The sequence below is a fragment of the Engystomops pustulosus genome, chromosome 1, assembly GCF_040894005.1.
Source record: "Engystomops pustulosus chromosome 1, aEngPut4.maternal, whole genome shotgun sequence".
In the NCBI taxonomy this organism is placed as follows: domain Eukaryota; kingdom Metazoa; phylum Chordata; class Amphibia; order Anura; family Leptodactylidae; genus Engystomops; species Engystomops pustulosus.
This window is the reverse complement of record NC_092411.1, coordinates 31,976,575-31,993,491: the sequence shown is the minus strand read 5'-3', so window position 1 is coordinate 31,993,491 and position 16,917 is coordinate 31,976,575. Positions and strand designations below refer to the sequence as shown.

Sequence of the window (16,917 nt, the reverse complement as noted above, 5' to 3'; positions counted from 1 at the left end):
CATACCGGTAGGTTGATTAGATTGTGAGCCCCATTGGGGACATGGACTGATTTGTGTAGTGCTGCGTAATCTGTGTGCGCTAAATAAATAAAGGAATTCTTCTTCTTATTTTTAATACAGGAAGCTTCCAGTTGCCTCTACATAAATAATACAGCCTGAGCCTTCGCATGGGTCACTGACCTCTGAGGCGGGTAGTGGTCACTCATATAGATCAGGTATTAGGACCCAGTAGCTGCAGGTAATACCCCAGGCTCCTATCCATTGCAGGTATAGCATTCTGGCAGGTTGTGGCAGACACGATTATAGCAGAGAGCCTGGTAATATACACTCCAGGAATGTTACATTAATTCACACATACAATTGCAAGTTGATTTTTTAAACACAGTTCTTGTGTATTGTGTTTCTCTCTGGGAATGAGGTTTAGGTAAAGGCGAGGGAGACTTGTGTGTAAAACATCCTGAGGTTCTCCGTTTTCTCGCAGAGCTCCAGTCATTCTATAATCTACACTAGCATTGTACCGTGTAATTAAATGAATACACACATCACTGGCTCCGGCTCTAGAACAACATTTTATGTTACATGGAATAGTTGAGATTTTCATTTGTGTCATCTCATTCTATGAGCGGTAGAAATCTTCCTGCATGTGAAGGTTTCCACTGACATTTGCAATTCTGGGATGAAGACGCAGAGTTTCCGGGCAAATATAAAGTCTTATTGATCAGAGGAGAGGTAGTGGGCAGCGCCAGGCTTATGCCTCTCTTCTGTAGGAGTTAATTGATTTGCTGTTAATATTAATAGGGTTTTTTAAGATTTTACCAAAACAGTTTTTTACTAAACCTGTGATATTGCAGTTCGCCTGCCTAAACTGCTTATGAGCCAAGATGTAAGAGACATATATTGGAAAAAATACACGTCACTCAATGTTTCGGAGTATACGGGTGCACAAGTAGGTTACTACACCATATATAGAGAAAAGATAACTTGGATGGAGATGAGATGCAGTGCTATGACCGCTGGCCCAGCGGGAGAAATTAGCGCTCTCCAGCGTAAATTTAATCCATCTAAATAAACATATTTCTAAAAACTGTTATTTGAAAGAAGTGCAAACATCCCTAAATTTTTCCTCCTCATGCCTATAAACTTTCACACTAGCCGTGCCTATAGCATGAGGGAGCTACTTTCTCTTTAGCAAATCACACACAGCCAACGTCTCTCTCAAATCCCTCATCCCATCCTCCCTTAGGAATTCTCTTCTGCCCACAACACACAGTCAGCGTCCTTCTCAAGTCCATCATTTTCCCTTCCTCAGAAATTCTCTTCAACAAGTCACACAGAGCCAGTGTCTTTATCACGTCCCCCATTCCCCCTCCCTCAGGAATTTAAGAGACTTTTATTATTGTTGTGACTTTTGCTGTCATTTGCTGTTATTAGATGTTACATGCAACTTTTCACTTACATATCACTTATTTTTTGCTTCATTTTGTGACTTTTTAGGCGCAAATCTGCTCCTGGTCTAGTGCAATTAGAATTAGTTGCCATGCTTTAAGGCTGCGTTCACACGTGGTATTTACATTGCATTTTTAAACACAATACAACGACTAAGGAGAGATTTGCCTGATTACATTGCTGTTAACATTTCTGTTTACATGTGTTAACATACCATTTTTAAACAAATGTTTACAGCAATGTCATCAAGCAAATCATTTCTCCTTAGTCATCTCCCTGGGGTGTGACTAGGGTGCTTATAAATGACGTCCAGTCTCAAATCAAAAATTTACAGTACTGTCCATTCCTGTCTAACCTCCTCACGTGGCTTGTGTCCATGTGGATTTGAGACATTTGCAAGAAAAAGTCTAAAAAAAAAGTCAAAAGTTGTACCTCCCAGGACAGGAAAAACATGTATCACAAAAAAAACCATGATCATATATAAGGCGCAAAAAAAGACTTGCCAAAAGTCTCAAATTATACACAAAAAAACCCCTAAGAAACATGTCCCCAGTGAGTCTCCTGGCAAGGGGCAAACTACTTTTTTAAAATGCATTTTAGCTTGATCAGAGCTATGAATTTGTATACAATAAAGCAGGGGGCACAGTATGAAGACTTCCTTGGGAACCTGTAATTAGGTTTAACGGTGAAAACCTGATGATAGGTTCCCTTTAAGGGTGGTTTCACATTGGCTTTTTTTTTACATCTGTGTTTTTTCACTGAACCCATTTTGGCCTATGGACAATGATTGGCTTTCTCTTCCTGGCTTCAGTAATTTTTTTAACGATGCCTTACTGACCCATTCCTTTCAATGGGCTTTTCACACGTCAGTTTTTTCAGTGATTAGTTTTGCACCTGTTCTTTTTGTGTTCACTCACAGCAGTGGAAAAAGCCAAATGATACGAATCAGTGAAAAATCACTTAAGCCAGGGAGAAAAAAAAAACAATCTGTTTTTGACAATGTGTCAATCGGCCGAAATGGGTTCAGTGAAAAATCACTGATGAAAAAAAAAAAGAAAAAGCCAATGTGAAACCACCCTAAGGCTATATTCACATGAACGTGAGCGTATGGGGGACGTATATATGGCCGACATATAAACGGACGATGTACGTCCCCCAGAAATCGCTATGGACTCACAGCGCCCAACAGGAGTTGGGCGCGGTGAAATACGGCACGGTGCGCCATATATTCCTATGGAGAGGGGCGGGGGTGAGCGGTGCTCTCTCCTCTTTCCCTCCTCCTCCCCCCAGCACTACCGTGTGCCCCCCAGGGGTAGGAGAAGGGGGTGAGTGCTGCTCGACCCCGCCCCTCTCCATAGAGATACACGGCGCATGGCGTCATAATACGGGGAAAGATAGGATATGTCCCATCTTTTCCCCGGGTATGGAGCGGTACGGTGCCGCACGTGAGGTACACCGTACCGCTCCGTGTGCCCATTGCCGGCCTACGGGGGATGTATATACGGACCCCAACGGTTGTGTGAATGTAGCGTAAGGCTGTATCATCAGGATCCTGAAACCTGAGTCTGAAGCTCTGTCTAGAGAACCCCGAAATATAAAATCAGAATTAGTGTATATTACTGCACCTTGTAAACTTTGACTTTACCCAGAGTGTTAAACATTCTTCAGTTTTTTACTTTGCTGAATATGTGGATCGGGAGGATTTAAAAATAATAAAGAGCATATAATTACCCAACCTTCACTACACTGCGGTGGCAGCCATCATTGCCTGGTTTCCCTACAGAGGTTAAAAGTGGCATCCCGACTACACTACTACTACTAGGTCAGTGGTCAGGTATGGGTTGCTTCTTTTATTCCATCTTAGTTACATAAACAGTACACCGATAGTAGTGCCGTCTATGTTGAGGCTGTGTCATGTGTAGAATTGACTTAATGGGGCACATTTACTTACCTGGTACTGTTGTGATTCCCGATCCGGACTGTCCGACGAAGATGAAGTCTGGCGCGACTCACTAAGATTGTGCGCCCTATATCCTGCATGTGTCGCTTCTCTGCTGAGGTCCGCTGGAGTTCACCTTTTTCTTCCTGGAGTGAGTGCGTTGTCTTGCAACACAATTTAAACATTTAATCCTGCGGTTTGTCCGAATCAGTCGGGTTGTCCGACGGCCAAGACTCGATTTGTGTCGCGTGAAAGTTGGCCAAAATCCGATCGCGTATGCCAAAAACCCCAGTTAAACGCGGCACAAAACAGAAAAAGCCGGGAAACCTGACGAAAATGCTGTTTGCGGACCCTTTGTAAGTGTGCCCCAATCTTTGTAGACCAGTTAAAAAAAAAAATAAGACTAGTCGGAAACCTGAGGAGCTTTGCACGAGAGTGGCGAGCGGGTGCTAAGGAGAATATTTTTTCTTCTGCTTTTTTTTTTGCAGCATTGTTGGCCTTTAACAAACATCTGGATGACCCCTTTAAAAGATGTGTGATGACTTGGGGGCACAGAGACCCTTGCAGTTTCAAGTTGTAAATTTGCTGCTGGCAATATTCCTTAGGGAAAACATATAGTTCTCCTCGATAAGGAAAAAAATAGTAATGAACTGAGCTAGAAGATCTGTCCTCACACACCTCGTACCAAGCTACTATTCTACAGGAAGACATTGATGTATACGGCACATTATATATTTATATACAGGTGCTGCATTTTTCCGTTGAATTTGACAGCAGATCGAATGGTCTTGATTCTAGAATAGGACTTTTGCACGTCTTATTCTACCCACGTTCTTCCAGGTTTCCAGCAGGTTCTTCACTTTCCAATTATAGAAATAATAATGCTTAATTAGTTTCCATGAAATTGCCTATGACGTCTTTCGAACGGAAAACCCAATGGTAAACTCCACTGGACAGAAACCAGTGGGAAGAAGTGAATTCTCTGTAGCATAATATGCTGCCGTAGATACAAGGTCTTGAAATTGAGTATTGCTTAGATTTGCTGGCATCTGTTAATGCGCTGCTATCTTCAGGTTCTCCTACAGAATTTCAGTTGGGTTGAGGTCTGGACAATGAGTGCTTAAGTTGTAGAATAGATGTACGCACAGATTTACTGGGGCACATTTACTTACCCGTTTCATTCGCGATCCAGCGGCGCGTTTTCCGACGAGGATTTGGGTCTTCCGGCGATTCACTAAGGTCGTGCGCCCGATATCCACTAGGTGTCGCTGCTGCGCCGAGGTCCGCCAGAGTTCACCATCCTCTTCCTGGTGCATGTAAGTGTGGGTCAAACAACCCTTTTTTTTTTTTAAATAGCACAATTTTTCCGGATCCATTTGGTTTTCCGATGGCCACGCCCCCGGATTTCCGTTGCATGGAAGCTGGCGCCGATGCGATACAAACCGATCACGTGTGCCAAAAACCCGGGGCAATTTGGCGCAAAAAGGAAAAATTCGGGAGACCCGACGGAAAAAACGTGATTCGGACCCTTAGTAAATTTGCCCCACTGTATTTGGTTTAGACTTTCAAACAATCCATAATTGTTAAGTACTTTTCTAAAAGTGCAGACATGAACTTGAACATTTAACGTGCTAACTGGGGCCTTTTGAATTTGAGATGTTCTTCTTGGTTATTTTGCAATTTCTCTGAGCATCACACGGTCTGACCTGGGGAAAAAACATTTGTTTAATTCTTCAAGGTTGGACATGATGGACTTGCATCTTTTCCCAGCCTTATGTACTATGATACTATGACCTTGAAGTGAATTTGAAGGATGTCCCATCTTGGGAACATTGTCAATGTGAAATGTTTTTCACTGTAGATTAGAAAATGGTCTTACAACCCTGGCCATAATAATGGGCAGCAACTATTGCATCTCAAAAGAATATTGCTGAAGTCTTTTCTCCTATAAATTTTGTTAAAAACATGCCTGATTGCTCCAGACCAGTAGACTGACAAAATGTCTAATGTTATAGAGGTGGTCACACTTGCTGAAGATCAATTAAATTATCAGTTCCTTACCACCATATGACTATATACCATCGTTTGGTAAGAGCTGTATGGAGAGGGCTAACAAGCTGAGCCCTCTCCATACAGGGATATGTCATCCGTTTTGTACACCATACACCTTCTGTTAACAGTCCAGTTAACCTGCTAACACAGCATCTAAACAGCAGTGGCAGATAGGCGTTGCCCTATTGGCTCTTCTACCAATCGGTGGTAGTGGCGACATCATCAGGGAACGTTGAGAGTCCCAGGCCTGTCATTCAGCCTGATCTGTAACAGTCTGCCATACTGTTGCATTATAATGTATGAGTGATAAGACCTCAAGGGTTAAAAGTACTCTATGGGGCCTGGAATAAAGGCAAAAAAAAAAAAAATCTAAAAAAAAAACTATTCCTCCCCTTTTCCCTAGCACACATATATAATATATCATATACATGTTAGATAACGCCGCATTCCAAAATATCTGTCAAAATAAAAATAATGATTATTGTAACGGTTAACCCCTTAACAACTTTTTGGTTTTTGCATTTTCATTTTTTACTCCCCACCGTCAAAAATCCCAAACTTTTTTATTTTTCCATCTAAAGAGCTGTGTGAGGGCTTGTTTTCTGTATAATAAATTGCACTTCATAGTGACGGTATTTAGTATTCCATATCTTGTACTGGGAAGCGGGAAAAATTCCAAATGTAGTGAAATTGATGAAAAAACACATTTGCAACTTTTTTTTGTGGGCTTGGATTTTACAGCTTTCACTGTGCGCCCCAAACGACATGTCTACTTTATTCTTTGAGTCAGTGTGATCACGGGGATAACAAATTTATATAGGTTTTATAATGTTTTCCTACATTTCCAAAAATTAAAACCTCCTGTAGAAAAAAAATCTTCATTTGCCATCTTCTGGTGCTAATAACTTTTTCATACTTCACTGTATGGAGATGTGTGAGGTGTTGTTTTTTGCAACTTTTGATGATGTTTTCAATGCTACCAATATTAGGACTGTGTTATTTGTTGTTTCTTTGTTTTGCCAGGTAACTGTAAAATAAAATGTATCAGTCTTGTACCTTTTGACTTAAGATCTCTTTCTTTTTGAGTCAATATACAGGCAGTCCCCAGGTTACATACAATAGAGGGTCTGTAGGTTTGTTCTTAAGTTGAATTTGTATGTAAGTCGGAACTGTATATTTTATCACTGTAATCCCAGCCAGAACTTTTTTGGTCTCTGTGACAATTGGATTTTAAAAATGTTGGGTTGTCATAAGAACCAGGATTAACACCAAAGCTTCACCTGTGATAACCGTTATAGCTGGTTATTGTAGCCTAGGACTAAAGCACAATAAATTACCAATATCCAGAGGTCCGTTTGTAACTAGGGGTCGTATGTAAGTCGAGTGTTCTTAAGTAGGGGACCGCCTGTATTGGTTTGGTGGCAATATTAGGATTGTACAGCATTTTGATCACTTTTTATTGAATTTTTGATATTTTTCAAAATGGCAAAAAAGTGGAATTTTTGTCTTTGGGCACCATTTTCCTTTAAGGGGTTAAACGCTCATATTTCCAATTACAGGGATCTGCATTAGGACATATAAAATAATAAGGAGACTTCATCATCCAGAACCCTTTTATTATGTCTTACGGCCGTGTCTTCATAAAGTTAGAGAAAGAAAAAATAGCACAAAAGAAAAAATACTATGAACCCAATGACCCAGTTCACAGAGTAAATGTATATAATGATCATGTCCAAGTCAAATCTCCAACCTCGACTTTCATCTTCAAAGTCAAGCCTGTGCTCCCCGTGTGGAAACTGCCTTCTTCCGATAGGATCCATGCGCCTCCCGAAATCTGCAATAGAGCACAAGTGTAGTCAGGGAAAAACCCCACCGAACATAGATCATGTGTAGGTCAATGAATCTCCCCGTTTGTAAGATAGCGCCTGACACGCCCCTCTGTGATCTCCAACACCCCCCATCCAGTTGTGTGGACGGCTTTATGGGCCAATCCGCCCTGATGATGGACAATATAAAGGATTACCCTGGACGCTTCCTGTTATAACTCACATACAAGAACTTTTTTTGTGTTTATCTATAACCCTTCTCTCATAATATAGTATACTTTCTGATCACAATGTAGGCCCATCTTATTGTTTGAAGAAGTTCTGTCACCATCCCAGAAGTATAGACCCTCGGTGATTCCTCCAAGCAATTTATGAATAAACTGACAACTGGGTGTTACCCTTCCCTTGTCCAGTAGGTGTGTCCTTACACAGTATGATCATTAGTTTCAGTATCATTAGATAACACCATACTATGAAGTGACATCAATCTCCCCAAACCATGAAAACAGCAGTCAATTCATAAAAAAAAAAAAAAAAAAAAAAAAAGATTTGTGGAAGATTAACGAACAAACAACATAAAATTGAATACTGTGAACTGGACAGACACAATGTCCAGCCATAATGTTATAAGTCAAACCTATTTTGAGTGGATAATATATGCAGTTCTGGAGGCAGTATGGGTTTTTTTTTGTAACGTGTCAGTGACAAGATATCAGGTAATTTACCAACATACAGTGGTGGCCAAAAGTATTGGCACCCCTGCAATCAGCAATTCTTTGGCATTATTATTTTCATTTAATTTGTCTTCTATGGAAAACCACAAAAAGAACTGTCAAAAAGCAAAATTTGATATAATTCCACAACAACATAAAAAAGGGGGTGGACAAAAGTATTGGCACTGAAAAATCATGTGATGCTTCTCTAATTTGTGTAATTAACAGCACCTGTAACTTACCTGTGGCATCTAACAGGTGGTGACAATAACTAAATCACACTAACAGCCAGTAGAAATGGATTAAAGTTGACTCAACCTCTGTCCTGTGTCCTTGTGTGCACCACATTGAGCATGGAGAAAAGAAAGAAGAACAAAGAACTGTCTGAGGACTCGAGAATCAAAATTGAGAGGAAGCCTGAGCAATCTCAAGGCTACAAGTCCATCTCCAAAGACCTGAATGTTCCTGTGTCTACTGTGTACAGTGTCATCAAGAAGTGTAAAGCCCCTGGCACTGCGGCACCTCCCTAGATGAAGAAGTGTAAAGCCCCTGGCACAGAGGCACCTCCCTAGATGAAGAAGTGTAAAGCCCCTGGCACTGCGGCACCTCCCTAGATGAAGAAGTGTAAAGCCCCTGGCACTGCGGCACCTCCCTAGATGAAGAAGTGTACAGCCCCTGGCACAGAGGCACCTCCCTAGATGAAGAAGTGTACAGCCCCTGGCACTGCGGCACCTCCCTAGATGAAGAAGTGTAAAGCCCCTGGCACTGTGGCACCTCCCTAGATGAAGAAGTGTACATCCCCTGGCACTGTGGCACCTCCCTAGATGAAGAAGTGTACAGCCCATGGCACAGAGGCACCTCCCTAGATGAAGAAGTGTACAGCCCATGGCACAGAGGCACCTCCCTAGATGAAGAAGTGTAAAGCCCCTGGCACTGCGGCACCTCCCTAGATGAAGAAGTGTAAAGCCCCTGGCACTGTGGCACCTCCCTAGATGAAGAAGTGTAAAGCCCCTGGCACTGCGGCACCTCCCTAGATGAAGAAGTGTAAAGCCCCTGGCACTGCGGCACCTCCCTAGATGAAGAAGTGTAAAGCCCCTGGCACTGCGGCACCGCCCTAGATGAAGAAGTGTACAGCCCCTGGCACTGCGGCACCTCCCTAGATGAAGAAGTGTAAAGCCCCTGGCACTGCGGCACCTCCCTAGATGAAGAAGTGTAAAGCCCCTGGCACTGCGGCACCTCCCTAGATGAAGAAGTGTACAGCCCCTGGCACTGCGGCACCTCCCTAGATGAAGAAGTGTACAGCCCCTGGCACTGCGGCACCTCCCTAGATGAAGAAGTGTAAAGCCCCTGGCACTGTGGCACCTCCCTAGATGAAGAAGTGTACAGCCCCTGGCACTGCGGCACCTCCCTAGATGAAGAAGTGTAAAGCCCCTGGCACTGTGGCACCTCCCTAGATGAAGAAGTGTAAAGCCCCTGGCACTGCGGCACCTCCCTAGATGTGGACGGAAAAGAAAAATTGACAAGAGATTTCAACGCAAGATTGTGCGGATGGTGGATAAAGATAAAAAAACGAGTATTATCTAACAGAATTGCAGGGGGGCCAATATTTTTGGCCACCATTGTACACACCTGTTAATAGTTTTCTTTCTTTATATGTAAATTAAAGCAACTGGTTAAGAAATGTCTTTGAGCTCGTGATCTGTCATTCCTGTTTATAAAGTAGCCAGAGATGGCTATCCATGCTCATATTGCCCTTCTAGGACCTTATGATAGCATTCATGAATTCAAGCATAAGGTCCTGGAAGTTTTCACTGGGTTTAGAAGTCATATTTCTTAAAGAAATTCTGCCATCAAAATCCATTATGATAAACCAGGGACACTTACACACAGATCCAGGCACCGTGACTGTGGTCATCTTCCTTTATTTGTTAGGGCTCTTGGTGTGTTAGCAGAGCCCCTCCGTGCCGTAGCTTCCCAGGCTGTTACAAGGAGCAGACCTGCTCTGCTCCTTGTAACAGCCTGTGAAGGTACACCACTGAGGGGCTCTGAAAACATCCACCAGAGCTCTTCAGGCTCATCAGAATAATTATAAAAGTTGATTTTAGAAGGAAGGAGGCCATGGATAACAAAAATAAGAATATTACCACAGTCACATTGCCTGGATCTATCAGTAACTGTCTCTGGTTTTGTCATGCTTGATCTGATGGTAGATTTCCTTTAGCGAGATGGGCCACAAAATTAACTGTTCAACTGGGACAGCTACACGGACTGCAAAGAATATCTTATCTTCAAACAGCAATGTGCCTAATGTAATGTTTGGTGGAGGAGGGATAATACTATGGGATCTTTATCAGAGATGAATAACGAGAAACCTTAATGTTTCAGCATATCACAACATTTTGGACAATTTTATGTATTTAGCTTAGATTTTGGAAGCCCCTTTCCTGTTCAAGTATGACTGTTCCCCATTGCACAAAGCAAGGTGTTGAGGTGGGGGTTTGGTGTGAAGGGTCCTGACTGGCCAGACAAAGTTTTGACCATAAAGGGGTTGCTCATTTAAACCAAACATTAACAGAGATAAGATCCTAATAGGTTCTCTCTCATTTACCGGAAGTCATGGGTCACATGACCACCTGGCAGCAGGACTCAGACTTCCTGTGATGTTCTGTGTCCTGCTGGCTTCCACCATCATAACAACCCCTATATATCAGTGGTTTGGGTGGTTTCTCCCAGGTCCCTCAAACCAGCTGAGAACAAGAGAGAGAATATTATATACACTGATTTTCGCTTCTTACCTCCAAAGACTCGAAATAGGCTGTTGCAGTGCGGTAGAGGCCATTTTGCACAATTTGCTCGCTGAAAACTTTGCTTTCTTTTAAGATAATCATTTGGAAAGAATGCAACAGAACATTTGCTGAGGTCTGTAATTAAACAGATAAAAATGAGGTCATGTTCCAAAGTAATAGTGTTATACAATCTGCCTACAGCCAGCTCCACCAAGACTTGATGATTCAGCACTCTCCTGTAGAACAGCGCATCTAGTATCATTGCATAAATTGTATTTAACCAATGTGACGCGCTTTATAAGGAATAGATCACAAATACTCGCATAAGCGAGCTATTCTCATTTCACATTTAACCCCATGTTGCTTTGGCCGTGTATCTCAATGAGGTTTTCCCCATAAAAATCATTCAACCCAAATACAGGATACAGCTCTGATTGCTGGGAGCCCCAACAGTGGGATTGTCATGTTTACTAGGATAGGTGTCCATTGTGGAGATGTTTCAATGCGAAGCATGTGCCCTGCAGTAAGTGACATACGCCCCATTCACACTGTTCCAGATTGGGGACTTTAGACCCCCTGTAGACCGTGGGCCCTCCAGCATCATATATTTGTTACCCATGCTTTTCTTGGCACAACCCCTTCAGGGGTTTATCATTTGTTTTCAAAGGCATAGGAAATGAACTATGAACTATACCAGTGATGGCGACTGATGCCCAGACTACAACCAAAACCCACTCATTTATCACCGAGTGCCAATATATTGTAATATAATAGTCATTTATTTATTGAACTGTTCTGCCACAACTTTCAATCATACCTGCCTCCTGAGGACACCGATACAATTGAAAGCACGAGGGCTAATTCCGACTATCACTGTAGCTTCTCTCCAGGGTCCCGCTGAAGAGTGTGCACTGCATACACACACACAGTATACACTGACTATATATACACATACATGCAGTATAAAAACATACAGAATATACAAACATACAGCAAATACACACACATTCAGTATATACAGCATATACACACATACAGGAAATACACACATTCAGTATATACAGCATATACATACATACCACACACACAGCATATACAAAAACACACACATATCATATATGTGCATAAATTTAAATGTGCACATATATACAGTATGTGTATATAAATATAGTAGATGCATATATACACAGTATATACACACAGATATACACAGATATACATATATACACAGTATATGCCAGGTTTAGGAGTGGACACAGAGGTAACCTCACAGGCCCCGTAACAACCGCTATGGCTGCTACGGCGGTAGTTACGCCACTACAGATGAATGTCATCTTAAAGGAATTCTGTTTATTCCTCTATACCTCATCAAGCTGTCATGATATCACAGGAGACGGTTAAGGACGCTGATTGGGAGCACCGAGTCCTGTGGCCTCTGAAACTTCTTGGGAGTGTTGGGGAACAGATGATTACTGTGACAATGAAATTGAGAGCAAAAAGTATGCTAATGAGCCAGAAGAGCCTCTCTTCTTGCTATAGCTTCAAAGGCTGTTACACTGTGCTATTGATGGTAGATTTCCAGCAAGCCAGTTCACACTCTTAATAATGGGTGTATTCAGCATGCTTGTGCTGCCACTCCATTAAATTTTATTAGAGTGCTAGAAATTGCAGAGCACAGCCTATTACCAGCACTCTCACAGGCATTGAATGGAGTGCTGCAGATTACCTAGGGTTGGGCCTTGCAATCAGTTTATTATCCTCTATCCTACAAAAGTGGTAAAACCCATTTAGGGATGGACACCCTATGTATGTATGTTATCGTGTAATGAAGAACTTTTGGACACATTGGGGAGGATTTATCTGAGGTAAAACTGTTCTTGTTGCCCATGGAAACCAATCAGAGCTCAGCTTCAATTTTATAAACAGCTGTGTGGAAATGAAAGCCGAGCTCTGATTGGTTGGGCTACTAAATGGGCAACTAAAACTTCTGATACATCTCCCCCAAATCATCTGTATGTTAAAAATCTGAACTGCAAATTGCCTCACCAAATGAAAGAAATATCACAAAATAAAGTCCCCCCTCCCCCCTCAGCATTACCTGAATGGAAGTGTACCCTTGTAATAATTGATCTGCAAAGCGGACATGGAGTTCTTGTAGGATTGTCTCTTGCTAGTGTCCGTAAACACGGCTCGCAGAATACGTGCCGGCACGGATGACACGTGTAGGGTTGGAAATACACATCTAGGCACACGGCGCAGGTATAGCTCTCCTTCTCTTTGAGAAGCTCCTCGTCCTCTTCTGTGGCTATATGATGTGATTTATTGATCTATAAAAAATAAGAGAACCCAGACGTGATATATTGGTTTTTGCACACAAAGTAATTTCACACGAGCATCTAATGACTCATAAACCCATACTAGCGTAGGGAGTCAATTTAACACGGAATTAACAGGCATGTCACAACGTCATGTGAAAGCCGGTTATTACACATTCCTAGCAATAAGGGGAGTGAGTGGGAAGCAGGGGAAGAACGGAGCCATGGATCACTGTAGCTGCCATTAGCCAGTGGAAAGAAGGCCTTTCCCTACCCAGATGAAGCCGATAATGAATAATTGGTAGCAGACATCTGCATAGAAGAGTGGCGAGGACATTGCCAACCTGATCTCCTCTGCATGCAGGCAACCGTGATTGATGCTTCACAAGTTCTGGCACATTTGTCATACAGATAATGAGCTGAGGCTACTGTATTCCAGAAAGGGATCAATCACCAGTCTGCTCAATCGTCTATTCCCGCTTCTTTCCCGAGACAAGTGGCAGGGTGCGAGGTGGATGCTCATTGCCGGGTATAAAAGAAAATCCTTGCCTTGTTTCAATACAAGAATAAATAAGGGGCTATTCTCCAGAGAATGCGGATAATAGAAGTTGAGGGAATAATTAACATAGAGTAGCAAATGATAAGGTCTGATCAAAACATCACTTACACATGGGAATGTCCCTGGTGTAAGGAATGTGAAGATCCGGGAAGCATGCGGTGAGTTCAGATTGGATTGATAGAGTTACATATCCAATACTGCCTTTTATCTAGATTGCTGTGCCTTCTGAGTCTGTAATAGTTTGTAATAAACTTTACACAAGCTTTGCAGGAATCGATAGTCCAGTGAGTTATACATGAGAAGTATCATCGTTATCTCAGTTTTCCCAAGAATCACTTCGGGCCCCCCCCCCTTCTCCATGAGCTTCTATGTCAGTATCGCGGTTTAAAACAGTTTTTAAACTTTATGGCCGAAGCTGCTTCGGCGCAGGGGGGTACGCGCTCGGCGCACCATGCGTGCGGCCGTGCGCACGGCTCTCCTTCACTTCCTATGTAGCCGCGTCCACGGTGGGCAAGCTAATTGGCCTCAGCTTGAAGGCATAGAAAGACAGACATTAGTGTCCGCCCACTTCCCCTCTGGTGAGAAAGATTTGTGTCAAACACTTTCAGAACAGAAAATGCCATAACTTTGGAAAGAAAAGGATGAGCAGCACAAAGTAGTCCTCGTTCTGCTAGGGAATAACATATAATAATTTGGTAAAATCTTTAACTTTACAGTTACTCTTTAAGTGATACTTATGGCTAGCCTTGGGTTGGAAAGTGCCATACCCCACAAATGCAATTTTTTATCTAGCCCCCGTCCGTGAGGATCAGTAAAATTTATGCTAGTTAGGCTCTATACTGTCAGGTGAGTGGTCCTTGACTGTCTAATAACCATATGGGATTTAAAAACTAGCTTCAATGATTACTCAGGAACACTAGGGTTGATATAGAATATTCCACCTTCACCAGAATCAGTGGATCTGCACTTATAAAATGATACAGAGAGTTGTAGTTGGTGTAGGTGGTCTGATGTCCCCTTTAAGTATCCTTTAACATTCTCGGAATTATGAAAACCTTGTTTTTACTATAATAACAGGGCAGAGTAGCTCATACTCTTATGTTTTTATTTTAATGCTTCTTTTAATACACATAAATAAAGCTGTGATATTTACGACTATCAGGGGTGTGGACAATGCATTAAGACACTGTATATTCTATATCCAATTAAAGTCTGTGCCTTGGAGAGTTAGGGATCATAAAACTAGCAAGGCTATTCTCAGTAGATCAAAAGGTCACACTGTATTTCATGAGATTTCTTTATCTGAATATCTATAGCCATGGATTATACATCACCGCGACATCAAATCGGACAGAAAAAACACCAGCTCCTCACCCCGGGCCACTCTCCTTTACTGTTTCCAAGAAAAGATCAAGTGACTCAATAAATCAAACATGTTCAGATGAACTAATCTTTGTCCATGTTTCACCTACATGAGTTAGGATCTATACTTAATGTCTGGTAAAAAAATTGCTCTTAGTTGTCATGATCAATTGGAAGGATTGATTTTAAAAGGGGCACGTATTGCAGGTTTGGGGCACGGAAAGGTCCCAAACCTTTGTAACATTTAGGTTTTGGTCTCCACATTCTCAGGATTTCAAAGTTCCAAAGGGAAAAGGTGGCAAAGGTCTGGTGAATTATTTGAGTCTGTGTTGGACCTCAATGCAGGAACCTTGATTATAGTGTAGTCACATATTTTGCTGCTGACTCAAATGCAGATATATTGGGACTAGACTCCATTTATTTGGTTCAGGGACTCCATTTATTTGGTTCAGGGACTCCATTTATTTGGTTCAGGGACTCCATTTATTTGGTCTCTATGAGCTCAGCTTCACTATACGCAGTGAACATATGGCAGAGTCCAAGCAGGTTCAAGTCATCGGACCCAAGACACCTTTCCCCCTCAGGATCATGGCCACCGACACCCGGGGTTTGGGACCCTAAACATTTTTACCTGACCTTCACATTTCTATCATGTATTTGCAGTGTGACATGCCACAATCCCGCACATGGATTTAGCCCTACTCAATGGGACCTACTCCTATGTGGCCACATGCCTCATTGCATGGACTCCAAGGGGGACATCTACCAGAAAACCGGTGTACAAGCCCTGAAATAATCAATCACAGTGCCTAGTGAATTGCCAGGGATGCCACCTCCATGCCAAGTGGGTGTGAAAATGCGGTGCAGCCGGTGGCGCAGTGGACCATAGCACTCACTAAAGCCTGTGACTGGTCAAGCCTGAATGGTTACTGGTTATAGCAGATTTTTAGAATTGTACAGCAGCGCAGCCGGCCCCCGGATATATCAGGAGGCCAGAGCCACATGATGTATCTGGGCTTTCATCACATGTTAGTGCATGAAGCAGCGGCATATGATAAATGTCCCACCTTACCTAGAAGTGTAAAAAAATCCATGGTGCAATAATTCATACAGGGATGCAACATATGTATACAAATTTCAGCTGCCAGAATCTGTAAAAAATTCCAGCACATAAACATACAAGATTATATAATATAATATTTACATAGGTGAATATCACAACTTACCCGCCACTATATTTTACAGCAACATAGTGCTGTAATGGTTAGACAGGTAAAAAGTTGTTTCAGAATTTTTAATTCTTCTATGTTGGTCCTTTCTGTCACTCACCATAATATCTTCAAATTTAGTTCATCAAGGTATAAAGGAAATCTACCACCAGGATCAAGGGTTATAAACCAACGACATTGATATACTGGTGTCTGTCCCTTCTGGCAGGATCCATTCAGGCTTTTACAAAAAAAAAAAAAAAAAAAAAAGGATATGCAAATGAGCCCAAGGGGCTCCTGACTATATAGGTGTTATTGGAGGCTGGAGCCCCTTAGGCACATTTGCATTTTCTCTTACAAACAAGGGCATAAGAAGCTTAAAGAACAGCAGATCCTGCCTGAGGGGACAGGCACCAGTATGTCAGTGTGCTTGGCTTACAACTCTTGATCCTGGTGGTAAGACGTCCTGCACTTGAAGAGGGGTGCAGTATAAATGGAACATGCCAAGTTTGAGGTCCTAGAACTGATTTAGCGCCTGGACATAGTAGAGAACCGTATTAAGAATTTTTTCAAACTTTTTTATTTACTTTTGTTGCAAAACAGATAGTAATTACACCACGTTGCTGATCTACTGTCTATGAGACCATAAATCACACAACATTCATTTACAAAGGGATCAATGTTCTTCCAAGTTTCCGGAGCAGAACTCCT

At 42.2% G+C, this 16,917-nt stretch overlaps 1 protein-coding gene across 1 annotated transcript in view; it reads right to left on the bottom strand.

The window, feature by feature from the left end:
* Positions 1 to 7,036: 7,036 nt before the first annotated feature.
* RNF180 (ring finger protein 180) overlaps positions 7,037 to 16,917 on the bottom strand; it is a 99,889-nt gene continuing 90,008 nt past the window's right edge. The window contains exons 6-8 of the mRNA XM_072133702.1: positions 12,861 to 13,089; positions 10,772 to 10,897; positions 7,037 to 7,271 (exon numbers count right to left, since the gene is read on the bottom strand). Of these exons, the coding sequence (XP_071989803.1) occupies positions 7,084 to 7,271; positions 10,772 to 10,897; positions 12,861 to 13,089 (543 nt within the window). The 3' untranslated portion in view covers positions 7,037 to 7,083. The remainder of the gene's footprint in view (positions 7,272 to 10,771; positions 10,898 to 12,860; positions 13,090 to 16,917) is intronic.